At 44.0% G+C, this 25,919-nt stretch overlaps 1 protein-coding gene across 3 annotated transcripts in view; it reads left to right on the top strand.

Annotated features, from left to right (window-relative positions):
- The window catches only part of LOC124281270 (gamma-tubulin complex component 2-like), a 72,127-nt gene that overhangs the window by 12,746 nt on the left and 33,462 nt on the right, over positions 1 to 25,919 (top strand). For all 3 annotated transcript variants that reach the window (XM_046717299.1, XM_046717301.1, XM_046717300.1), the window contains exons 8-22: positions 33 to 121; positions 926 to 1,003; positions 1,263 to 1,344; positions 1,877 to 1,954; positions 3,220 to 3,287; positions 3,688 to 3,741; positions 6,714 to 6,806; positions 7,087 to 7,148; positions 7,975 to 8,017; positions 10,275 to 10,346; positions 15,271 to 15,332; positions 15,489 to 15,601; positions 16,809 to 16,959; positions 17,457 to 17,548; positions 17,826 to 17,913. In XM_046717299.1, coding sequence (XP_046573255.1) covers positions 33 to 121; positions 926 to 1,003; positions 1,263 to 1,344; positions 1,877 to 1,954; positions 3,220 to 3,287; positions 3,688 to 3,741; positions 6,714 to 6,806; positions 7,087 to 7,148; positions 7,975 to 8,017; positions 10,275 to 10,346; positions 15,271 to 15,332; positions 15,489 to 15,601; positions 16,809 to 16,959; positions 17,457 to 17,548; positions 17,826 to 17,913 — 1,225 coding nt within the window. The remainder of the gene's footprint in view (positions 1 to 32; positions 122 to 925; positions 1,004 to 1,262; positions 1,345 to 1,876; positions 1,955 to 3,219; positions 3,288 to 3,687; positions 3,742 to 6,713; positions 6,807 to 7,086; positions 7,149 to 7,974; positions 8,018 to 10,274; positions 10,347 to 15,270; positions 15,333 to 15,488; positions 15,602 to 16,808; positions 16,960 to 17,456; positions 17,549 to 17,825; positions 17,914 to 25,919) is intronic.

Raw genomic sequence — 25,919 nt, 5'->3', positions numbered from 1 at the left:
CATGTGTAAATTATGACATTTGAACGTTTCAGTCAACATTCCACTGCAGCCAGAGTGGCTGTTTCAGAGGCCGTCTTTGACCTTGGACTTCATGGTGGGAGTGGATGGACCCACTGATCACGTGAGTACTGAACATAATCTCGAGAACCTGTTTTTTTTTCAAACGATTTCACACTATCCACATGATTTAAGGTTAATCCTGCAGTAAAACTTTTCTGTCACACTTCTGTGTTCTTTCCAACTAATTGAGCAGTCCATCCTTGATGTACCCTTGCTGAATGGCCAGGTACTCACTCTTCTCCACAGTGTATTCCATCTTCTCCACAGTGTATTCCATCTTCTCCACAGTGTATTCCATCTTCTCCACAGTGTATTCCATCTTCTCCACAGTGTATTCACAGTGTATTCCATCTTCTCCACAGTGTATTCCATCTTCTCCACAGTGTATTTCATCTTCTCCATGGTGTATTCCATCTTCTCCACAGTGTATTCCATCTTCTCCACAGTGTATTCCATCTTCTCCACAGTGTATTGCATCTTCTCCACAGTGTATTCCATCTTCTCCACAGTGTATTCCATCTTCTCCACAGTGTATTCCATCTTCCCCACAGTGTATTCCATCTTCTCCACAGTGTATTCCATCTTCTCCACAGTGTATTCACAGTGTATTCCATCTTCTCCACAGTGTATTCACAGTGTATTTCATCTTCTCCACAGTGTATTCCATCTTCTCCACAGTGTATTCCATCTTCTCCACAGTGTATTCCATCTTCTCCACAGTGTATTCCATCTTCTCCACAGTGTATTCACAGTGTATTCCATCTTCTCCACAGTGTATTCCATCTTCTCCACAGTGTATTCCATCTTCCCCACAGTGTATTCCATCTTCTCCACAGTGTATTCCATCTTCCCACTCGTGTTTCAGAATATCGTAGCTCTGGGAACTTTGCCAGTAGCACTTCAGGAACAAGCCATCTTGGATGATATCCTGTGTTGTATGCAGGTATGTCAACATCAGGGTTCAGGCTCTGTATACAATATGTTCAATGTTAGACAAGAAATATCTATGTAGTCTGTAAGGGCCTCAGGGTCCATTATTCATGCCACAAAATGGTTTGTAGTGTTATGTAGATGCTTTAAGCAAATATGCCAAGATATATGGAAAAACAAATAAATAATTAGAGATCAGCAACAAAGAAACTTAATGATTGAAATTCACTATTTGATATGTTTTCTTTGGAAACTGCTGGTTATGCTTACAGGGCATAGAGGGAAAGTATATCCTAGCCCGAGCCCTCACAGAGAGATATGCTCCAAAAGAGTTCATGATAGACCAGAGTCTAGGTGAGTCACTGCAAGATATATCCCATGTTATTGAAGTCCATGATAGACTGGTTCTAGGTGAGTCACTGCGAGATATATCCCATGTTATTGAAGTCCATGATAGACTGGTTCTAGGTGAGTCACTGCAAGATATTCCCATGTTGTGGCATGAAGACAACTGCATCCAGTCCTAGACTGGTTCTAGGTGAGTCACTGCAAGATATATCCCATGTTATTGAAGTCCATGATAGACTGGTTCTAGGTGAGTCACTGCAAGATATATCCCATGTTGTTGAAGTCCATGATAGACTGGTTCTAGGTGAGTCACTGCAAGATATATCCCATGTTTTGAAGTCCATGATAAAAAGTTTGCTGTGCATAAAACAACATCCACTCAGTTCTCTGACTGATGTTTTCCTGAAATATTTAGTTAAATAAAGAATGAAATAATTGCGTCAAGATGTTTATCCTCTGTTTTTCTCTCTGTCAGGCAACTGCTTCAAGAAGATAGTTGCTATACACTAAATGTGGCCTGCCATGTTTGTATCTACAGACCCATCCCTGCAGGAGTTGGTGAAGCGGGTGCTGCCCATGTGTTCCAACTATTCCACTGTTGTCAGGTTTATAGAAGGTAACGCTACATCGTAGGGTGGTTCAAGTTGGTTATCTCTGTTGACAAGAGTAGTAGGGGTGGTTCCAAGTTGGTTATCTCTGTTGAAGGGACAACAAGTAGCCTCAAAGCATGGGGTATGAAGGATACCAAAGTTAAAGTCAGTATGTCATGTGGATACAGGGGTTTAAATCACCATGTCATGTGGATACAGGGGTTTAATCAGTATGTCATGTGGATACAGGGGGTTTAAATCACCATGTCATGTGGATACAACGGTTTAAATCACCATGTCATGTGGATACAAGGGTTTAATCAGTATGTCATGTGGATACAATGGTATAAATCACCATGTCATGTGGATACAGGGGTTTAAATCACCATGTCATGTGGATACAGGGGTTTAAATCACCATGTCATGTGGATACAGGGGTTTAAATCACCATGTCATGTGGATACAGGGTTTAAATCACCATGATACAGGGGTTTAAATCAGTAACGGTTTATATCACCATGTCATGTGGATACAGGGGTTTAAATCACCATGTCATGTGGATACAGGGGTTTAAATCACCATGTCATGTGGATACAACGGTTTAAATCACCATGTCATGTGGATACAATGGTTTATATCACCATTTCATGTGGATACAAAGGTTTAAATCAGTATGTCATGTGGATACAATGGTTTATATCACCATGTCATGTGGATATAATGGTTTATATCACCATGTCATGTGGATACAATGGTTTATATCACTATGTCATGTGGATACCGAGGTTTGAATCACCTTGTCACGTGGATACAGAGGTTTAAATCACTGATCATGTGGCTTCAAAGGTTTAGATCACTGTGTCATGACAATGTCATTTGGATACAGAGGTTTAAATCACCATGTCATGTGAATACAGAGGTTTAGATCACTGTCATGTGGATACAAAGGTTTAAATCACCATGTCATCTGGATACAGGTTTAAATCTCTATGTCATGTGGATACAGAGGTATATATAACTATATCATGTGGATTCACAGGTTAAAATCACTGTCATGTGGATGCAAAGGTTTAAATCACTATGTCATTTGAATACACAGGTTTAAATCACTGTGTCATTTGAATACACAGGTTTATATCACCATGTCATGTGGATTCACAGTAGTATTTGAATGACTTGAGTCAATTGGTTACTGCAGCTAATCTGCTGTAATATGACCTCGCTTTGATTCAACGTATTCTGTTACCATGGTTTCTGTGTTGGAGTTATGAATTCCTGGTGTCTCTTTCAGAGAAAGCTGCATTTGAGTACGGTCTAGTCAACCACGCCTTGAGTGCGGCCATGCGGACATTGATCAAGGTAGGTAACTGCTGCGGTCTGCATTAGTTGAACACATCTCATCATTACCATGGCTCCATACTTAAATCAGTGTGAATCTGATGAGTTGAAAGTGGATCATTGCTACTCGGTTGAGGTTATGTCAGGGGTGGAAATAACTTTAAAATTGCTAGTGTACTCCGGTACAGTGGCACATGTAAAAACATTTGCCCTGATAATTTTTCCACTATACCGTCCGTTTTATTGTTGATTTTTTAAATAAACAACATAATTGAATATTGGAAAGTCAACTGGACACCGGTACAGTGTGATATACAAATTTGCTTGCCCAACAGAAAAAAACACTGGACTCGGGCGTCGGGCAATGGGTTATTTCCACCCCTGTATGTATTTGTAATGTTCACTTGTTTTTCTGCTGCAGGACTATATGGTGCTTGTAGCTCAGCTGGAACACCAGTACAGTCCTTGTATGCTGGTGAGGCTGGTGAGTACCCTGCTACACCTTGTATGGTCCTTGTATGGTGCTTGTAGCTCAGCTGGAACACCAGTACAGGCTGGTGAGTACCCTGCTACACCTTGTATGGTCCTTGTATGGTGCTTGTAGCTCAGCTGGAACACCAGTACAGGCTGGTGAGTACCCTGCTACACCTTGTATGGTCCTTGTATGGTCCGTGTGTGGTCTTTAAACAACATTGTGTCATCCTTATGTCATCAGTGTGTGACTCTTTAATGAACCTTTTGGGATCCTTGTATGATATACTTGGGAACAATGTGCTAACATTCATTAACAGTTTAACAATGATTACACTGTAATATATCTTGTGTACATGGTTTCTGCAATGTCAGAAGTACCCAGACGTATTTCTAATCTATCCACTTTAGTTTACCTTTCGTCCAATTACTGCTCACCTGATGCTTACATCCTTAGTACATTGTCCATCATCCATCTATCTGGTTGTCCATCTGTCATCAACGTTTGCAATTCCCATGTTAAACCTATGTACAGTGAACCATGGTTATATTGGGGCGCTGTGGGCGAGCTGGCTAAAGCGCCAGGTTAGTGATCCAGCAAGCATGAGGTGCTGGGATCGAGCCCACCTGTGACCGGGTGTAAAATCCTTGAGTCAACTTTGTGTGCAGACTCTTTCAGTGTTGTCACAACCCCAAGTGTACAGTACACAACCCTGTGCACTTAAAAGAACCCACGAATCCGTTGGTATATGACCAGATGGTGGCCACATGAATACGCGCAAACACCTAGTTGCAGGTACAGCAACGTTAAACCTATGTTAAACCAATGTACAGTGAACCATGGTTATATTGCAGGGTCCCATGTTAAACCTATGTACAGTGAACCATGGTTATATTACAGGGTCCCATGTTAAACCTATGTACAGTGAACCATGGTTATATTACAGGGTCCCATGTTAAACCTATGTACAGTGAGTCATGGTTATATTACAGGGTCCCATGTTAAACCTATGTACAGTGAGTCATGGTTATATTACAGGGTCCCATGTTAAACCTATGTACAGTGAACCATGGTTATATTACAGGGTCCCATGTTAAACCTATGTACAGTGAACCATGGTTATATTACAGGGTCCCATGTTAAACCAATGTACAGTGAGTCATGGTTATATTACAGGGTCCCATGTTAAACCTATGTACAGTGAGTCATGGTTATATTACAGGGTCCCATGTTAAACCTATGTACAGTGAACCATGGTTATATTGCAGGGTCCCATGTTAAACCTATGTACAGTGAGTCATGGTTATATTACAGGGTCCCATGTTAAACCTATGTACAGTGAACCATGGTTATATTGCAGGGTCCCATGTTAAACCTATGTACAGTGAACCATGGTTATATTACAGGGTCCCATGTTAAACCTATGTACAGTGAACCATGGTTATATTACAGGGTCCCATGTTAAACCTATGTACAGTGAACCATGGTTATATTACAGGGTCCCATGTTAAACCTATGTACAGTGAGTCATGGTTATATTACAGGGTCCCATGTTAAACCTATGTACAGTGAACCATGGTTATATTGCAGGGTCCCATGTTAAACCTATGTACAGTGAACCATGGTTATATTACAGGGTCCCATGTTAAACCTATGTACAGTGAACCATGGTTATATTACAGGGTCCCATGTTAAACCTATGTACAGTGAACCATGGTTATATTGCAGGGTCCCATGTTAAACCTATGTACAGTGAACCACGGTTATATTGGGGCGCGGTGGGCGAGCATGATCCAGCGAGCATGAGGTGCCGGGATCGAGCCCACCTGTGACCGGGTGTAAAATCCTTGGAGTCAACTTTGTGTGCAGACTCTTTCAGTGTTGTCACAACCCCAAGTGTACAGTACACAACCCTGTGCACTTAAAAGAACCCACGAATCCGTTGGTATATGACCAGATGGTGGCCACATGAATACGCGCAAACACCTAGTTGCAGGTACAGCAACGTTAAGCCTATGTTAAACCAATGTACAGTGAACCATGGTTATATTGCAGGGTCCCATGTTAAACCTATGTACAGTGAACCATGGTTATATTACAGGGTCCCATGTTAAACCTATGTACAGTGAACCATGGTTATATTACAGGGTCCCATGTTAAACCTATGTACAGTGAACCATGGTTATATTACAGGGTCCCATGTTAAACCTATGTACAGTGAGTCATGGTTATATTACAGGGTCCCATGTTAAACCAATGTACAGTGAACCATGGTTATATTACAGGGTCCCATGTTAAACCTATGTATAGTGAACCATGGTTATATTACAGGGTCCCATGTTAAACCAATGTACAGTGAGTCATGGTTATATTACAGGGTCCCATGTTAAACCTATGTACAGTGAGTCATGGTTATATTACAGGGTCCCATGTTAAACCTATGTACAGTGAACCATGGTTATATTGCAGGGTCCCATGTTAAACATATGTACAGTGAGTCATGGTTATATTACAGGGTCCCATGTTAAACCAATGTACAGTGAACCATGGTTATATTGCAGGGTCCCATGTTAAACCTATGTACAGTGAACCATGGTTATATTACAGGGTCCCATGTTAAACCTATATATAGTGAACCATGGTTATATTACAGGGTCCCATGTTAAACCTATGTATAGTGAACCATGGTTATATTACAGGGTCCCATGTTAAACCTATGTTCAGTGAGTCATGGTTATATTACAGGGTCCCATGTTAAACCTATCTACAGTGAACCATGGTTATATTGCAGGGTCCCATGTTAAACCTATGTACAGTGAACCATGGTTATATTACAGGGTCCCATGTTAAACCTATGTACAGTGAACCACGGTTATATTACAGGGTCCCATGTTAAACCTATGTACAGTGAACCATGGTTATATTGCAGGGTCCCATGTTAAACCTATGTACAGTGAACCATGGTTATATTGCAGGGCACGCTGACCCTCCAGAAACTCTGGTTCTACATCCAGCCGACGCTGAGGACCCTGGAGATCCTGGCATCTGTTTCCAACTCCATCAACAGGGTAGGGACATCTCTGCTGCTGGGGGAGTTAGTTATGTTAGCAGGGGCCACTTCATCCTTTTGGTTCTTTCATCCTTCTCTCAGCTCAAACAGTGTGAACATCCATTCTATGGGCAGACACTTGCCGAAGCCCATTTCCTGTAGTTACATTCCTTTGGTCAAAGACAACATGATATACATGTATGTATCATCTGAATGCCAGATTTTTAGCTTTGAGAAGGTTCAGTATATTCAGTTGTATCCTTCCTTCCCCTTCATGTGACATGTGTCTGTGGTTGCAGGGCGAGTGTATTGGAGGCGCCGTGCTCAGTCTGCTGCATGAGAAGACGTCCACTCTCATCGGGTAAACACAGCTGTGTAGCAGGGGAAACAGGGAGTAGAACAAACTGTCAGGCTGATCACTTCCCAGACATCTCTAACATGGGTAGCCTACATGGCTGTGTAGCAGGGGAAACGGAGTAGAATACACTGTCAGGCTGATCACTTCCCAGACATCTCTAACATGGGTAGCCTACATGGCTGTGTAGCAGGGGAAACGGAGTAGAACAAACTGTCAGGCTGATCACTTCCCAGACATCTCTAACATGGGTAGCCTAGATGGCTGTGTAGCAGGGGAAACGGAGTAGAATACACTGTCAGGCTGATCACTTCCCAGACATCTCTAACATGGGTAGCCTAGATGGCTGTGTAGCAGGGGAAACGGACTAGAATACACTGTCAGGCTGATCACTTCCCAGACATCTCTAACATGGGTAGCCTACATGGCTGTGTGTTCTCAGGTGCTCTTTGAGGCCCTGGGATCTGCTGGTCAGGTTTGAATCCCAGGTTAACCTTGATCATTATCGTTGGCCTTGTCAGCACTGTGTGCGTGTCCAGTGGGTTTCAACATCATGGGTTTCACCACCATGGGTTTCACTGCCATGGTAAGTGCTGCAGTCTGTGGCATTAGTTTCTAGAAGGTGACAGATGTTAAAGATTATAGCATTTATTTACAAAACTCTACTATGTTGATAAAGGAGGGAAATAACACTTGTTAACTTGTCTGCATTGGATCCCAGCATGTTTCCATTTATAATCAGACTTTGTTTTGGGGTGCTGGTTCTGTGGATTGTGGTATTTATGATGGAAGATTGTATGGTTTTGTTTACACTATCTTGTCTTTCTTCCAGTGATGCTAAAAGTCAGGAGCTCTGCCTCTACCTAACACAGTCGGTGAGTATAGCTCCTACATCTGGCATGTTGCAAACCAGGAAACTTGCATGAATGACAAGAAAGCTCACTCATATACAAAGGGAAAATACACAGGATTTGTTCATCAGAATATATCTGCACCCATTATTAAAGTCACTGCAGTCGATAGGAAGCCAGCTCCAGTTGTCATGTAATGTGTCACCACAATGCTGAATTACAGGTGGAACTGGTTCTCAAATTACATTACAACTGGAGGTACTCACAGCTTCTTGAAGGTACCCAGTACCCTGTGCACTACATTGTTATCCCCCGCCGCGCATTGAGCGTGAAGTGGGGGATATAGTATTAGGCTCCGTCCGTCCGTCCGTACGTATGAATTGGAATATCTTAAGAACCGTTCACTAGATTCTTTTCATAATTGGTACCTAGGTTCATCACAGTATAAGAAAGGTCCAAGTCAGGTTTGGTGACCTTGACCTTAATTTCAAGGTCACAAGGGGACTTCAACGTTTTACCTGCATGTTAAGCTATCTCAACTCAAGAACCATTCGCTGGATTTTCTTCATATTCAATACAAAGCTTTATCTAGGAAAGGTGCAGGGCCCAGTCGATTTTGGTGACCTTCACATAATGTTCAAGGTCATGGCGACACTTTGAAGATTTCAGCATGTAAACCTGCATGTTAAGCTATCTCGAGAAGAGTTCACTGGATTTTCTTCATATTTGAAACCAAGCTTTATCTATGGAAGGCGCAAGGCCCAGTCGATTTTGATGACCTTCACTTAATTTTCAAGGTCACAGAGACACTTTGAAGATTTGAGCATGTTAACCTGAATTGCAGGATATTTCAAAAACAGTTCACTGAATCTTCTTCAAAGACTTTCAAGTCTTCCCTTAAATGTTTTTCAAAAAGCAATTTCTTTAGTACTATTTTTGCATATTTCATACACTATGACATTCATGTCAAAGTCAGTCTTGAAAATATGTGTGTCATTTCTTTATAAGTTTGATTTGATAATTTGCGGCGGGGGATTATGTCACCTTAGTGACAATGCTTGTTCTATACTCTTCTGTGATTGAAGCAAGAAGGAATACTGCATGCTGTTGTGTCTGGATAGATATTGTAAACAAGGGTAATACTCTGATTGTAAACAAGGGTAATACTCTGATTGTAAACAAGGGGATTACTCTGATTGTAAACAAGGGGGATACTCTTATTGTAAACAAGGGGAATACTCTGATTGTAAACAAGGGGAATACTCTGATTGTAAACAAGGGGAATACTCTGATTGTAAACAAGGGGGATTGTAAACAAGGGAATACTCTGATTGTAAACAAGGGGAATACTCTGATTGTAAACAAGGGGATTACTCTGATTGTAAACAAGGGGTAATACTCTGATTGTAAACAAGGGTATTACTCTGATTGTAAACAAGGGTAATACTCTGATTGTAAACAAGGGGATAACTCTGATTGTAAACACGGGGATTACTCTGATTGTAAACAAGGGTAATACTCTGTAAACAACGGGAATACTCTGATTGTAAACAAGGGGATTACTCTGATTGTAAACAAGGGGAATACTCTGATTGTAAACAAGGGTAATACTTCTGATTGTAAACAAGGGGAATACTCTGATTGTAAACAAGGGGGATTGTAAACAAGGGATTACTCTGATTGTAAACAAGGGGAATACTCTGTAAACAACGGGAATACTCTGATTGTAAACAAGGGGATTACTCTGATTGTAAACAAGGGTAATACTCTGATTGTAAACAAGGGGATTACTCTGATTGTAAACAAGGGTAATACTCTGATTGTAAACAAAGGGGATTGTAAACTACTCTGATTGTAAACAAGGGATTACTCTGATTGTAAACAAAGGGTAATACTCTGATTGTAAACAAGGGATTACTCTGATTGTAAACAAGGGGATTACTCTGGGATTACTCTGATTGTAAACAAGGGTATTGTAAACAAGGAGAATACTCTGATTGTAAACAAGGGGATTACTCTGATTGTAAACAAGGGTAATACTCTGATTGTAAACAAGGGGATTACTCTGATTGTAAACAAGGGTAATACTCTGATTGTAAACAAGGGGATTACTCTGATTGTAAACAAGGGGATTACTCTGATTGTAAACAAGGGTAATACTCTGATTGTAAACAAGGGTAATACTCTGATTGTAAACAAGGGGATTACTCTGATTATAAACAACGGGAATACTCTGATTGTAAACAAGGGTAATACACTAATTGTCAAACTTTGATTCCAGGCTTGTGTTCCGTACTTCGAGATCTTGGAGAAATGGATCTACAAAGGCATTATATCAGACCCTTACTCTGAGGTTTGTTTATGTCTTTACTCTTGTTTGTATTTATCTTTACACTGAGTTTTGTGTAAATCCTTAATCTGAGGTGTGTGCGTGCGTGTGTGCGTGCGTGCGTGCGTTACGCACACACACACACACACACACATATATATATCTATCTTCACATACAGTTGTCAAAGGTTTCCAGTTTAGATATTGTTTAGAGGCTGATATCAGATTGGCTGTTGACCACAATGATCAGTTCATAGTGTTCACAGAGGGTTCACTTAATGGAAGTAGTGGAGGGTTTCTGGATGTTCACAATCATGCTGAAGTAATATAGATATGATTCTTTTTCAGAAGAAGTCCTCCTTGGAGTACATATAAGCACTAAAATGTCCATTTTAAGGCCTATGACAGTTGTAACTATATGTTTTAATAAAATATTTACAAAACGAAAAACATGTTTTGTCTTGTGAGACCACCCCTACAGGGCCCCTCAGCCCTACAGCCAAGAGCAGGTAACTCTAGACGTCAGCCTCACACCTCTCTTTTCATGCTGTCGTTCCATCAGGAGGACGTGTGTGTTGTTCATTGGAAGTTGACCAAGAATCAACTACTGTATGTATGGTTCCTTTTTCTATGCACGGGTGCAAGATGGAAGTTATAGGTTGATTTTTTCATTCATAAATCGTTGTAACTTTGTCCTCTTGTCACCAAATTCCTGCCATGTGGCAGGTAATATGGCAGATCCCGCGGCGTACATGCATACTTTGTTTAGGTTGTTAGCTTGGCTTTCACCTGCTTAGCATGTATGTATATGATATATATAGTATATTATATGGTAGGCTTGCCTTATTATCTTCGCTTTCAGTGAATTTTCTGTAAGTCTGTTTGTTGGTATTTTAGCATTTACTTGTGTTATGCTACTTGTGTTATGCTATATACTTTCATTGCTATATGTACACCAGTTGGCTTCCGTTTCCACTTTATGTTAGGCATGTCTAAGCTGGTTATGTTTGCTTTAGCTTTTGGCATTTAATATCGCCCGTGCGTTATATTTTTTGCTCTGTGTGTGTGTGCGTGTGGCGTGTGTGCGTGCGTGCGTGCGCGTCGCGTGCGTGCGTGCGTGCGTGTTACCATAACATGCTTCCGTTTGTTGCAGTTTAAACCCTGCATTACATGCAGTGCCACTATTCCACCACAAGACCCACACCTTTTATGTCTCCTGCTCCTTAGGCGAAGAGGCTAATGGTGATCAGGGGTGTCGGATTTGTCAGTCTTTTACACCCAAACCAATAAAAAGCCGTCATGCTGACTTGCTTTTTTACACAAATTTGCTGCAGGCGGGGTGGGGGATATCTGGGACCCCCCTTCTAATAAAGCTACTAAAAAGAAGAGTTCCTCTTCTTCCATAGAGGGTGGAGGCAAGCGGGCCAAGGCGGCGGAAAAAAAACCCTCTTCCCTTACCCCTTGAACTTCTGCACAATCAGCTCCTGCACCATTAACCATATCTGATCTGTCTTCAATTTTGCAGCAGCAGATGACCTCCGTTAAGTGACTGATCTCGGACACGGCAACCGTCCGGGGACTAGTGGCGGCACGGGGTCATCTGCCGGAGGCATGCCCCCCTACGAGCTTCAGCCCTTGGTCGGGTTCATCCTCCGGGAGTGTGTTAAACCCGAGTCTCGGCTCTGGGGGCAGCCACTCCTCGGGAACTGCTGTTTCTGGCCCTGCCTTTGGCTCCGGCACAGTCCATCTTCCTGGCGCTGGTCACTCAGGTCACATACCCTCGAGCCTAGGCTCTCCTCGACCCTTTGTCCTTTTCCTCGGCTCCCTCTTCAATTCCCTCAGAGTTATCTCTTGAGACGGAGAGCTCTATCCTCGAGGAGCAGGATGAGGAAGCCATGGATGATGATGGGAGTCAGGTGCGCTAGAGTGAAGTTTCCTTCTCTCTTCTCCTACCAGGTGCGCGAGCGTATCACCACCATTTTGCTTCAGGTGGTTGTCCCTTCGGACGGCCCCGACACCACAGAGTTACGACTTCCCGGTGAAGCTTTTGCTCCGTGTCGGGTTGTCCCGACCCAATTACGCATTCTCCCATCGCTTATTGGGGAGGTTATTAACCCTCTCCTGTCAGGTAGTTGCTCACGATTCAATCTTCCGGATGTCAATCGGCGCTATCTGATGGAGGAGGAGGGCCTTATGACCCTCCTGTTGTTGACGAGTGCATCTATGCCTTGGTCGCCCGGGTTCTACCGGTCACACGCAAGCTTCGGCTAGGCAAGGCCGGCGCCTACCGTCATTTACCGTATATTACCGTCTATAAGCCGAATTTTGAGGATAAAAAAAAAGCAGTCTGTAGAAGGGGGTTGGCTAATCTATGAGTTACGCTTTCGTCAAACTTTTTTCCAGGGGTAAGAAAACAACATCGTATCACTTCGCAGGAACAAACAACAGGAAACAACTTTTTCAGTAAAGACATCAAATTTGCAATTAAACATCACTAGACAAGATTATTTACATTTTAAGTTCCAAGTTGTTTTTGCTGGTCATTGTAAAATTTGCAGGGATTAACATTACCGCGTGTATTTGAGCCGGAAATAGCAATCAGCTGTGCACGCATTTCCTGGCGATCAAGTTCAAACATGCACAATAATATAACGGGATGACGCAGTCATCAGTAAAATATAATACACAACACTATTATTTAACCCAAAGAAATATATCCTAGCATTGCGTAATTTAATTACAGTTTTTGTTCTATAAATGTAATATATATATAATCAACACTAAGATTATACTGACCCTCATGAACATGGTAAGCGGAAGTTGTACGCACATGGAATGGGGTAAAATTAGCGAGCCATTTAAATTCACACATTCAGCCCTTGCTCGAACAACCCTCCGTTCCTCGCACGAGACCTCCTGTCCTTGCCAATGCATATCAGGAGCCAGCAAAGTGGGCAGCTCCACTGCAGGCGCGCAATCAAGGGCAAGGGGAAAGGCAAGGGCAAGGCTGAGGAAGATTTTCAGTGGAAAGGGAAGTCGGCCCTGGCTTCCCAGTAAACATTCCTCCGGAGCCCTTACAGAACCCGGTGCAAGCAGTCGGAGCACTGCTGACCACCAGGATTCGTTGCCTGTTACCCGATGTCCCTGTCGGCGGCAGACTTCCTCTATTCCTTCGGGAGTGGGAGAAAGTCACCTCAAATCCCTGGGTCCTGTCCACGCTCAGGGATGGCCATTTGCCACATTGGAAGCGAGGCCCTCCTCCCTTCTCTGGGATTCGTTGCACTCCGGTGCCGAACACTCAGGAGAAGGCAGATATGTTCCGTGCCGAGGTCCAGTCGTTGCTGGACAAGGCAGCCATAGAGATGGTTCCGTTGGGCCAGGAGAATCTGGGGTTTTACTCCACATATTTCCTGGTTACCAAGAAGGACGGAGGGTTCAGACCTATTCTAAATTTCAAAGGGCTGATCGACATGATAGAGGTGCCGTCTTTCAAGATGGAGACACTGCGTTCAGTGATCTCGTCTGTAGAGGCAGGGTATTGGCTTACGTCAATCGACCTCAAAGACGATACCTCCATGTTGCGATGCACCCCGACTTCAGGAAATACCTCAGGTTTTCCTTCGACGGGAAGTGATATCAGTTTCGTGTACTCCCCTTCGGCATCTCCACGGCGCCAAAGGTGTTATCAAAGTTATGCTCTTTCCAGCTCAGATCACAAGGGCACAGGGCAATTTTTGTTACCTGTACCTGGACGACTGGCTACTCAGAGCGCTCGCCAATAAACAAACTATCTCGAGATGGATTATTTCTGTGATATGTATGGGTTACATACACGAAGGCTTGTTCCCTCCAGAGAGGTTAAAAGCTCATTCGGTTAGAACAGTTGCCACCTCCAAGGCGTATGCTGCTGCTATGCCCATTGAAAAGATCTGCTCTGCGGCTATTTGGAGCCGACCGAGTACGTTCATCCAACATTATCAGCTGGACAAACACTCACGTGAGCGCGCTCGGTTTGGCCAGACGGCTCTCCACAGTGGACAGAGGAGTACCTCTCTAGCCGAGTGAGCTTTCGAGATCATTTACTCTGTACTCTACTTCGTGTCAGGTTTTTATCATTCTCTTTTTATCGGTGGTGGCATATGGTGATGGTTCTTATCCCCGATCTACTTTGGTATTTTGGTGTCTTGTACTTTACTCATTCTTTCCACTTCACCACGCCTTTGCTGGCTAAAGAGCATTTTCTGATAGTGGTTTGTTTTGGCGAGTACCCCATAGTTTACTCCTCCACACCTTGGGTTGGGGGGGTGGGGTTATATAAGTGACTTGACACCGTTATCCAATCACAGATAAGCTAGACATTCTGGGTCCTCGCCCTAGCCGCGCTCCTCCACCCTTTCCAATACTTCCAATGGATCGTTATCGCTATCAGACAGAATGCCACTCCCGACTCAAATATCTTTGGGAGTCTGTCTAATGCCTATATGTACCCCAAGGGGTACTTCTTCTGAAAAAGAATCGTACAAACCTGTAGAGGTTTTTGATTCTCTGAAGAATTCTGTCTGATACTTTCAGCATGAAAAGTGATGTGCGAGGTTGATGGCTAGAGTTACCTGCTCTTGGCTGTAGGGGGCCCCTGAGGGGCCCTGTAGGGGTGGTCTCACAAGACAAAAACGTGTTTTTTGTTTTGTTGATATTTTATTAAAAATTATAGTTACAACTGTAGTAGGTTTTCAAACGGACATGTTAGTGCTTATATGTACCCCAAGGAGGACTTTCTTCAAAGAATCAATAACCTCTACAGGTTTGTACGATTTTTGTCCTGAAACATAGCTGTGCTGATGCTTGGCACAGTATTTCTCCTGGGCTAGAAGTTGAATGACACTAATATATTGATATCTGTGTGGTCCAAGTATTCCTGGAGCTGTGCAGTGAGTGATCTGTGTTTCAGTTTCTGGTGGAGGAGAATGAGACGATTCAGAAGGAGAAGCTCCAGGAGGAGTACAACGATGCATATCCTTTTGTCTCATTCCTCTTAAAATGTTATTCCTCTTATCCTGTGAAAAGAAATATGATGAATAAGTAAATAGACATACATCATGAATAACAAAAGGAAGTGCTCTCTAAAGCTGATATAAGTATGACGTGTATATTCCTTAACGTCGCCACCTATTGGGAGCAGCACTACACCATCTGTAGAGAGAGGATCCCTGTGTTCCTGGAGCAGATGGCCGACAAGATCCTCAACACGGGAAAGTACCTCAACGTCGTCCGACTCTGTGGTAGGTGGTCTCTCTACTGATATGTCAGCAATGAAGCTGTTGGCACCATGGTTCTGCGGCAGTAGCCCATGCTTGTTGTAAGAGGTGACTTTATGGATTTGGTGCTCAGACCTGGAGACATGGTTGATGGCATGTCACTTTATCCTGACACTTGGACTGTTGCTCTGTTTTGTCTGTGCCAGACCTCTACCATGCCTATGCTGACTTGCTCCACTTGGTACAAACACATCCCACTTACATCGACATTAGGCTGACATACTGTAATATGTATGTTGAATTTGTGTAGACCTGATTACATGGGTTTTAGTAAAGAAGGAACACGTAATTTGTGTAGACCTGATTACATGGGTTTTAGTGAAGAAGGAACAAGTAATTTGTGTAGACCTGATTACATGGGTTTAAGTGAAGAAGGAACAAGTAATTTGTGTAGACCTGATTACATGGGTTTTAGTGAAGAAGGAACAAGTAATTTGTGTAGACCTGATTACATGGGTTTTAGTGAAGAAGGAACACGTAATTTGTGTAGACCTGATTACATGGGTTTTAGTGAAGAAGGAACAAGTAATTTGTGTAGACCTGATTACATGGGTTTTAGTGAAGAAGGAACAAGTAATTTGTGTAGACCTGATTACATGGGTTTTAGTGAAGAAGGAACAAGTAATTTGTGTAGACCTGATTACATGGGTTTTAGTGAAGAAGGAACAAGTAATTTGTGTAGACCTGATTACATGGGTTTTAGTGAAGAAGGAACAAGTAATTTGTGTAGACCTGATTACATGGGTTTTAGTGAAGAAGGAACAAGTAATTTGTGTAGACCTGATTACATGGGTTTTAGTGAAGAAGGAACAAGTAATTTGTGTAGACCTGATTACATGGGTTTTAGTGAAGAAGGAACAAGTAATTTGTGTAGACCTGGTTGCATGGGTTTTAGTGAAGAAGGAACAAGTAATTTGATTGTTGTAACGTTGGATGTATTAGTTGTCCAGGTGTCCTGTATTTGTGTGAAAGGGGTCGTTATGAAGTTGTTTGTGTTGGATACATTGTGTCCCATGATGAGGGATGGCCTAGTTGTCTGAGCCACCACAGTTCACTGTGCACAGTTGCCTCCCTTGATGCTCCAGACACATATGACCGTTGGTTTGAATCCTGGTTGTGTTGTTGGTGTCAGCCCTTTGTCCTGACGTACATCTGTGTCCTGTGTTTATAGCCCGTGATGTGAAGTGTCCGTATGCCGAGGAGATTGTGTACACCTTGAAGGAGAGGAAGTACTACGACCAGATAGATAAAGCGTACCACTATGCTAGTCGTCTGCTGCTCGACCTCCTCATGGAGGAGAAAGAACTCATGGCACGCATCAGGTGAGGGAGTTGTTGGGGTTCTGAAGGTCTTTGATCGTCAAGGCTAGAAAAGCGTACATCAGAACTGATGCTGGCAGTAAACAAAGAGCGACAAACTGGCCCGAGATGAAATGTTTATCATTTGGTTGCAACTGACCATGTCAGCTACCACACAGAGATATCTAACATCATGTCTATTATGCACAACGGTCCAATGACACGTGCAGTAGTATGTCAGTATAATTAACAACTTTGTGTTTTGAGGTGGAAACAGCTCTTCTTCCTTTTGTATTTCAGGGTAATAAAGCACTATTTCTGTGTTTTAAGTCAATAAAGCACTACTCCTGTGTTTCAGGTCAATAAAGCACTACTGTGTTTCAGGTCAATAAAGCACTACTGTGTTTCAGGGCAATAAAGCACTACTGTGTTTCAGGGCAATAAAGCACTACTCCTATGTTTCAGGTCGATAAAGCACTACTCCTGTTTCAGGTCAATAAAGCACTACTCCTGTGTTTCAGGTCAATAAAGCACTACTTTCTGCTGGACAAGGGAGACTTCATGGTTCAATTCATGGACATGACGGAGGAGGAGATGAAGCAGAACATAGAGGATATCCTTGACGTGACGATGGAGTCAGATAGGTTAAACACTGCCTTCAACAGTGGTTCACTTTGGTCAAAATATTTGGTGGATATTTACAATCTGAGAAAACTTGACTCTAGAAGGAGTTCATTGTTTTAGAAATAGATATGTGGAGTATTTGGCCTTTTGTCTGATGTGCATGAATTAAGAAATGTTTTGAACAATGTTTAAAAGTAGTTATGTATTTTGTTGTATGTTTGATATCTACACCCTATTGAGGTGTTAGAGCTCCTTAACCTCCATACATATCATGCCGACACGTCTCGAGTCCCTCCTGGAGCTGGCCCTGAGGACAAGCACAGCAAATGTGGACCCTTTCAAAGATGACCTCAGGTAAGAATGGAGAGACAGGTTCTTGTTGAAGGATGACTTCAGGCAGGGATGAGAGACTGGTTCTTGTTGAAGGATGACCTCAGGTAGGGATGGAGAATCTGGTTCTTGTTGAAGGATGACCTCAGGTAGGGATGAGAGACTGGTTCTTGTTGAAGGATGACCTCAGGTAGGGATAGAGAATCTGGTTCTTGTTGAAGGATGACCTCAGGTAGGGATGAGAGACTGGTTCTTGTTGAAGGATGACCTCAGGTAGGGATGAGAGACTGGTTCTTGTTGAAGGATGACCTCAGATAGGGATGAGAGACTGGTTCTTGTTGAAGGATGACCTCAGGTAGGGATGAGAGACTGGTTCTTGTTGAAGGATGACCTCAGGTAGGGATGGAGAATCTGGTTCTTGTTGAAGGATGACCTCAATTAGGGATGGAGAATCTGGTTCTTGTTGAATGATGACCTCAGGTAGGGATGGAGAATCTGGTTCTTGTTGAAGGATGACCTCAGGTAGGGATGGAGAATCTGGTTCTTGTTGAAGGATGACCTCAGGTAGGGATGGAGAATCTGGTTCTTGTTGAAGGATGACCTCAGGTAGGGATGGAGAATCTGGTTCTTGTTGAAGGATGACCTCAGGTAGGGATGGAGAATCTGGTTCTTGTTGAAGGATGACCTCAGGTAGGGATGGAGAATCTAGTTCTTGTTGAAGGATGACCTCAGGTAGGGATGAGAGACTGGTTCTTGTTGAAGGATGACCTCAGGTAGGGATGAGAGACTGGTTCTTGTTGAAGGATGACCTCAGGTAGGGATAGAGAATCTGGTTCTTGTTGAAGGATGACCTCAGGTAGGGATGAGAGACTGGTTCTTGTTGAAGGATGACCTCAGGTAGGGATGAGAGACTGGTTCTTGTTGAAGGATGACCTCAGGTAGGGATGAGAGACTGGTTCTTGTTGAAGGATGACCTCAGGTAGGGATGAGAGACTGGTTCTTGTTGAATGATGACCTCAGGTAGGGATGAGAGACTGGTTCTTGTTGAATGATGACCTCAGGTAGGGATGGAGAATCTGGTTGTTGTTGAAGGATGACCTCAGGTAGGGATGGAGAATCTGGTTCTTGTTGAAGGATGACCTCAATTAGGGATGGAGAATCTGGTTCTTGTTGAAGGATGACCTCAGGTAGGGATGGAGAATCTGGTTCTTGTTGAAGGATGACCTCAGGTAGGGATGGAGAATCTGGTTCTTGTTGAAGGATGACCTCAGGTAGGGATGGAGAATCTGGTTCTTGTTGAAGGATGACCTCAGGTAGGGATGGAGAATCTGGTTCTTGTTGAAGGATGACCTCAGGTAGGGATGGAGAATCTGGTTCTTGTTGAAGGATGACCTCAGGTAGGGATGGAGAATCTGGTTCTTGTTGAAGGATGACCTCAGGTAGGGATGGAGAATCTGGTTCTTGTTGAAGGATGACCTCAGGTAGGGATGGAGAATCTGGTTCTTGTTGAAGGATGACCTCAGGTAGGGATGGAGAATCTGGTTCTTGTAAGGATGACCTCAATTAGGGATGGAGATCTGGTTCTTCAACCTCAGGTAGGGATGGAGAATCTGGTTCTTGTTGAAGGATGACCTCAGGTAGGGATGGAGAATCTGGTTCTTGTTGAAGGATGACCTCAGGTAGGGATGGAGAATCTGGTTCTTGTTGAAGGATGACCTCAGGTAGGGATGGAGAATCTAGTTCTTGTTGAAGGATGACCTCAGGTAGGGATGAGAGACTGGTTCTTGTTGAAGGATGACCTCAGGTAGGGATGAGAGACTGGTTCTTGTTGAAGGATGACCTCAGGTAGGGATGGAGAATCTGGTTCTTGTTGAAGGATGACCTCAGGTGAGGATTTCATCACAACCAAAAACAACACAAAGTAGGGATGGAGAGGCGGTAGAGATAATAGATCAGCAGCATCTCACTCCAGGCTTCTACTCCCCAATTTTTCTAGTACCCAAGAAGAACTCCAAAGAGAAGTTTAGACTGATTTACAACATGCGCAAATTCAACAAAGACTATCTACTGAAACCAGACAGGTTCAGAATGATCCACCTACCTCAACTCAGACTACTCGTCCGTTCAGCAGATTACATGGCCAGCATAGACCTGCAGGATGCGTATCTACACATCCCCATACATCTGGAATCAAGAAAGTATCTGCGATTCCTATTCAGAGGGCAGCACTTCCAATGGAACGTCCTACCGTTTGGAATATCTTCGGCCCCGTGGCTATCCACACGAGTAACCAAGCCTATAGTCGCTACCTACATCATCGAGGTCGACGCAATGCCTTCTGCCTGGACGACGGCATTCAGGTTCACCAAAGTACCAGTCAACTCAGACTACAGCTGAACTTCACAATTAAGTTGCACGCAACTAGGATGGCTAGTGAACCTGATGAAGTTGGAGTTAGAATCAAAACAAGATCTTCACTTGCTGGGAATAAGAATTATCACAACACAGAATGGTATTGTCGTCCCAGAAGATTGTTGGGTGAAGATACAAGCCATGATTCCACAAGCAGTCATCTCTCTGTTAACACTACGAACATGGCATTGTCTATTCGGTCTACTAACCTCTGTGCAGGACTTGTCTTGCACAGGAAGGTTGCAACTAAGACCGCTGCAACGGTTCCTGACAAAACATCTAGACAGCGTCGACCCTATCTTGGTGCCAGACAATCTCAAGAGGTACCTACTTTGGTGGACTCACAGGTCGAAAGTTTGTGGAGGGACCTATTTACAAGAGCTGGCCTTCGACACACATCTCTACGCAGACGCTTCGATACAAGGCTGGGGTGTGCATCTCAACAATCAAGTTGCATCAGGGAGGTGGTCCAAAATAGAACAGCATATTCACATCAGTCTGCTGGAGATGAAAGCTGTGATCAACACCTTACAACTATGGTCGAGCTCGCTGATCAAAAGAATGCTGATGGTCCACACGGACAACTCTACAATGGCATTTTTCCATAAATCGGCAAGGATCTACAAGGTCTACAAGCCTTCTACAGCTCACATTCCAGTTGTTTGACATCCCGGAGGAAGCAAACATCTGGATAAAGGCGTGTCACATACCCGGAGCCAAGAACGTGCTTGCAGACGCTCTCTCCGACCACTGCACCTGTCACATACGGAATGGATGCTCCATCCAGAAGCATTCCGGCTCATCATAAGGGAAATAGGTACCCCATGCATAGACCTGTTTGGCATGAGGTTCAACAAACAACTACAGACGTTTGTCTCACCAGTTCGAGATCCTCAAGCCTGGGCAACAGATGCACTGAGCATATCATGGGAAGGACTAAATGCTTACGCGTTTCCACCCCCGATATTACTACCGAAAGTACTGTTTAAGATCAAACAGACACAGGCGCTACAACTGACTTTGGTCGCGGCATACTGGCCAGCGAGAGTATGGTTCCTAGACCTAATAGAAGATCTCGGAAGTCCAACAATCAAGTTACCAGATTGGCCGAACCTACTTATACATCCGCACACCAAGCAAGTCCAGGGGAACCCAGCTCTGTTCCAGCTACACGTGTGGACCGTATCAAAACATGTTTGAAGAAGAGAGGATACTCCGCCAGGGCAGCTAAGGCAGTAACCTTAGCATTATGCTGATCTACTCGTAACCTGTATGATGACAAGTGGCTGAAGTTCAAGACGTATGCAAGGCGGAAAGGCTTCATTGCTATGAAAGCTACTCATCCTCAAGTGGCGGAATACCTAAGTTGACGAAAGTACCAGAATTACTTGCTCTGCTGAGATTTTTTAAACTGGAGCACCAGCAAAAGAAATTCAGAGCTCCGGCCTGGGATCTGAATGTAAATCTACGTCATCTTACGAGTGATGCCTACAAACCTCTAGACCAGACTACCTTCGAGCTGCTGACACAGAAGACTCTGTTCCTGCTTGCGCTAGCCACAGCAGCTCGAATATCAGAGATACATGCGCTGGACTTTGGTCGAACCAGATTCGACACGGGGCAACATGCTGCAGTTCATCTAGGACTTAGATGGGACTTCATTGCCAAGAACCAACTACCTGATCAACCAGATAGACAGTTCCACGTACCAGTTCTATCCACAATCTTCGGACCAGAGGATATAGAGGACTTATCCTTGTGTCCGGTCAGACTTACTGACTGAGTTTGGTTTTATCCGCTTTTAGCAATATTCCAGCAACATCACGGCGGGGGACACCAGAAAATGAGCTTCACACATTGTACCCATGTGGGGATTTGAACCCGGGTCTTCAGCGTGACGAGCCAACGCTTTAACCATTAGGCTACCACACCGCCCCATGTCCGGTCAGAGCCCTGAAGATATATCTTCAAAAGACTAAGACAAGGAGACGAAAATTCAAGCGCCTGTTCATCCCATTATCTACAGAGACATCAGCAGAAGTCTCAAGAACGACAATATCGTTCTGGATGAGAGCCTTCATATTGAGAACCTATAAAGCAGCAGGACTAGTACCTCCTAGGGCTTCCAACCCACACGAAGTCAGAGCACTGGCGTCAACATTGGCTCTGCACGGAAATTGCTCTATATCAACAATTATGGAGGGCTGCTTTTGGAAGTCGGATACAGTGTTTGCCAACCACTACCTCCGAGACATAGCCACTGAAGACGTCTCAGGCATTCACCAAATTGGGCCTCTCGTTGTAGCACAGCAAATAACGGTTCCACAAAGGCACTGAGTTGGAAAATCTCACCCTTTATCACGTTGACTTGTTGATAACTTTTACTAAGGAAAAGTATTAGTTTGAAAGTCCATGCGCACAGTCTAGGACAGACTAGTATGAGTGATTAAAGACCCTGTACGGGTAAAGATCTTACCTGTACATGAAGGGGTCGCAACTCATTTATGATAAAGATCTTATCATAATCTATGGGTTGTTATAAGATATCTAGTAATAAGAAGATACTAGTATATCTGAAGCCACATGAATCAACATGATTCAACTTCTCTGAGATTGCAGCAAGACAAGAAAGTGGTCCCCCCGAGTTATAACGGAAGTTGGAAGAATAGGATCCCGGAAATGCCGTTTCGCAGTTCCCATGGGGGGGATACAGGACGTGTCTAAGGACAGCTGATGAATCCAGGAAGTGGCCTGACCCACCACCAATCCAAAGGATTCTATAAGCAAAAGATCATGAGTCAGGATAAGAAAAAATATGTAATTTTTCAAGTAAAATTGATATTTTATACTTATCCTGACTCATGAGGTCAAGCCCTCCCAACCTCCCCGCTGGAAACACTTTGGATTTCACAGCAGATCCAAGTGCATGGGCAGAAATATCAGGAGAGAGTGACAAGTAAGACTGGTCACATACCTGTTTGCGCGGGAAAGGGCAAAAGGGAGGTAACTCGTGGGTGAGTGTATTTTTACGTCCGCTACGGGAACTTCAAGGGATTCAAGTGTTCCACTACCATTCGCAAGGGAAAGGGAGATAAGCAAAAGATCGTGAGTCAGGATAAGTATGAAATATCAATTTTACTTGAAAAATTACATATTTTTCCTTATCCTGACTCATGCTCTTTTGCTTGTCTTCTTCTTCTTGCGAACATAGTGGAACACTTGTATCTCCTTATTTGAAGCTCCCTTCAAAATAAAATCACTAATTGGTACTCACCACGAGTTGCTCCCCTTTGTCTCCCCTGGCGGGAAAGGTGTCGCCACCCTCTGGCCATGTGCTCCACTCTCTCCTTCTTCGCCCAGTGAGCAGGATGTGAGAGCGCCTTGTGTCTCCTTACACACCATATCCTTTGATAATCTCTTAGTTTTTACCTCTCATAGGTTACTATAGAGGTATAGCTAGTATCCTTTACTATTTGTATTGATTAATTATCGTATTTCTACTGTTTATTCACGTGTATTCGTGATTGTTCAGCTAGCTTTACGTTGATGAAAATCTGTGCGATTTGTAGATTACGTTTTCTGCCTCCGATCCACATGTAATATGCCCTAGTTGTTCTCTACGCCCGTGTAATGCGTTTAATTCACGTTGCAGTTACTGCATTAATTTATCTCATTCTGCATTTAATAAATATCATCTTTGCGTCTTAAGGCGTGCTGCAGATAGATCACGCAAACAAAGGGCAAAACATGGCAGAGAGTCCAGATATTCCATCCAGTCAGCTGCTAGCGATCGACCCTCTCCCGTCTGGTGTTCTGCTAGAGACCCCTGCGGCAGAGGAACGTGGGGCGCAGTCCGTTACCTCGAGAAAAGCGACCGGCCTCCCCAGACATCCCGTCATTGCAGACCAAGTCTAAGAGGGCCTCATCGTCGTCTCAAGCGCAGATTGAGGACACCCAGGGCAGCGCAGACTTCCAAAGGGAAATCTCACGAAGACAGCAAGAACTTTCTCAGCCGAGATCGTTCCAGCAGCAGAATTGGGCCTCTCACGATGATCAGCCGATAATCATCCCGACTTACGGCAGAAGAAGCGACCGGTGTCAGCGACTGTGACTTCTGCAGAGATCACCATGCAGCCTGATGCCTCTACACCGACGTCAGGCGTCATTGATGTGAACCCATGCGCAGAAAAGAGCGCCCGGCGACCGTCACAGATCATCCCAGAGAGACATGATGCGGCAGTTTATGAACATCATGGAGGACCACTACAAACTGCGCAGCAAGCAGCGTCCGAAGCCTTGGCGAAGGCTCCAGCGTGAACAGCACCCCAGAGGCACCCCGTCAGCGTAGCAGCCAAAGGCGATGTCACCTTCGCGAAGGAAGTCCGCACCACCTTGGCGAAGGACCTAGATGTACAGCCTTCGGCGAAGGCCTTCAGCGAAGGCGGAGAGATCATCACCATCTTGATTTCATCTCTAGATATGGACTCAGACCATCAGACATCACGGAGGCCTTGGCGAAGGTCATATCATCGATCCCCGGACGGACGCAAATGAAGCTTAAGCGAAGGCATTCGGCGAAGGACATATGATTCAGATCCTCATCATCTAGAAGAACATCGAGGGACTGCCGAAGAGCTTGGCGAAGCTATCAACATTCACCTCACAAGTCTCGAAGATCATCCCATAGGCGATCTCCATACCGTTCATCACCAGGCCGATCACCCGTCAGATCTCCACATAGAAGCGGCGCACAAGTCAACTAGATCGCCACAAACCTCATCAGATATACAGACAGCTACACGCAGTCGAAGAGCATCTACAATTTGTTAATGATGATGGTTTTAAGGATGATGGAGGAATCATATTTTCTGATGCAGAATACGGTATTGGATGGTCAATAACCTAGATCTCACATCACCATCTAAAAGTGGCAATACAGAAGCGCAGGCGTATTTGATGAAGGAAGATGATCCAGATGCAATCACTCTACCCCGATCGACCCGATTGCGGCAGTGCCACAGAATCTAGATGCAGCTTTTCAGAAAGCTACGAAAGTTCAGATACCACATCTGCCCAACTTTCAAGCCAAAGAAGTTCTCCACGCGCCAACATGGACTCCTTCTACAAGGCCCAGGACATCGATGAGAACTATAAGATCATCAGCGATGTAAAGAACAAGATTTACAAGATGGATGATCGCAAGTTGGCTCATATAGAAACCATGGCGCAGACGCATTATGTTCTTTGGGTTAAATAGATCTAGGGCGATCAATGAGACTCTTATTACTAGATTCGGGATTCCACGACGGAAGATGATAGAATGATTTATTCTGCCTTACTTATGCAAAGAAAGATCAGCAGCAGTTTTTAGCGGATCATCTTACATCTGTTTCAGCAGCACTGACCTTAGCTCGTCGTCAAGGCCTCCTCGCCTCCTGTAATTGGGGAGAACTTTACAGCCCCACTTTATACAGCCCGTGGTCGACAACATCCATCTTTGACGGAGAAATCGACAAAGTCGCAACGGTCTAAAAGGAAGTCTCTAAGGATTCCAGGAAGTCCTTATGATTAGATCGATGGACACACTAGCCAGCGTCATTCGTCAGACTTCACAAAGA

Source organism: Haliotis rubra, unplaced genomic scaffold, assembly GCF_003918875.1.
Source record: "Haliotis rubra isolate DU_JTF1 unplaced genomic scaffold, ASM391887v1 Scf281, whole genome shotgun sequence".
In the NCBI taxonomy this organism is placed as follows: domain Eukaryota; kingdom Metazoa; phylum Mollusca; class Gastropoda; order Lepetellida; family Haliotidae; genus Haliotis; species Haliotis rubra.
Note: the sequence above shows the minus strand (reverse complement) of the source record. Positions and strands in the feature narration are given on the sequence as shown.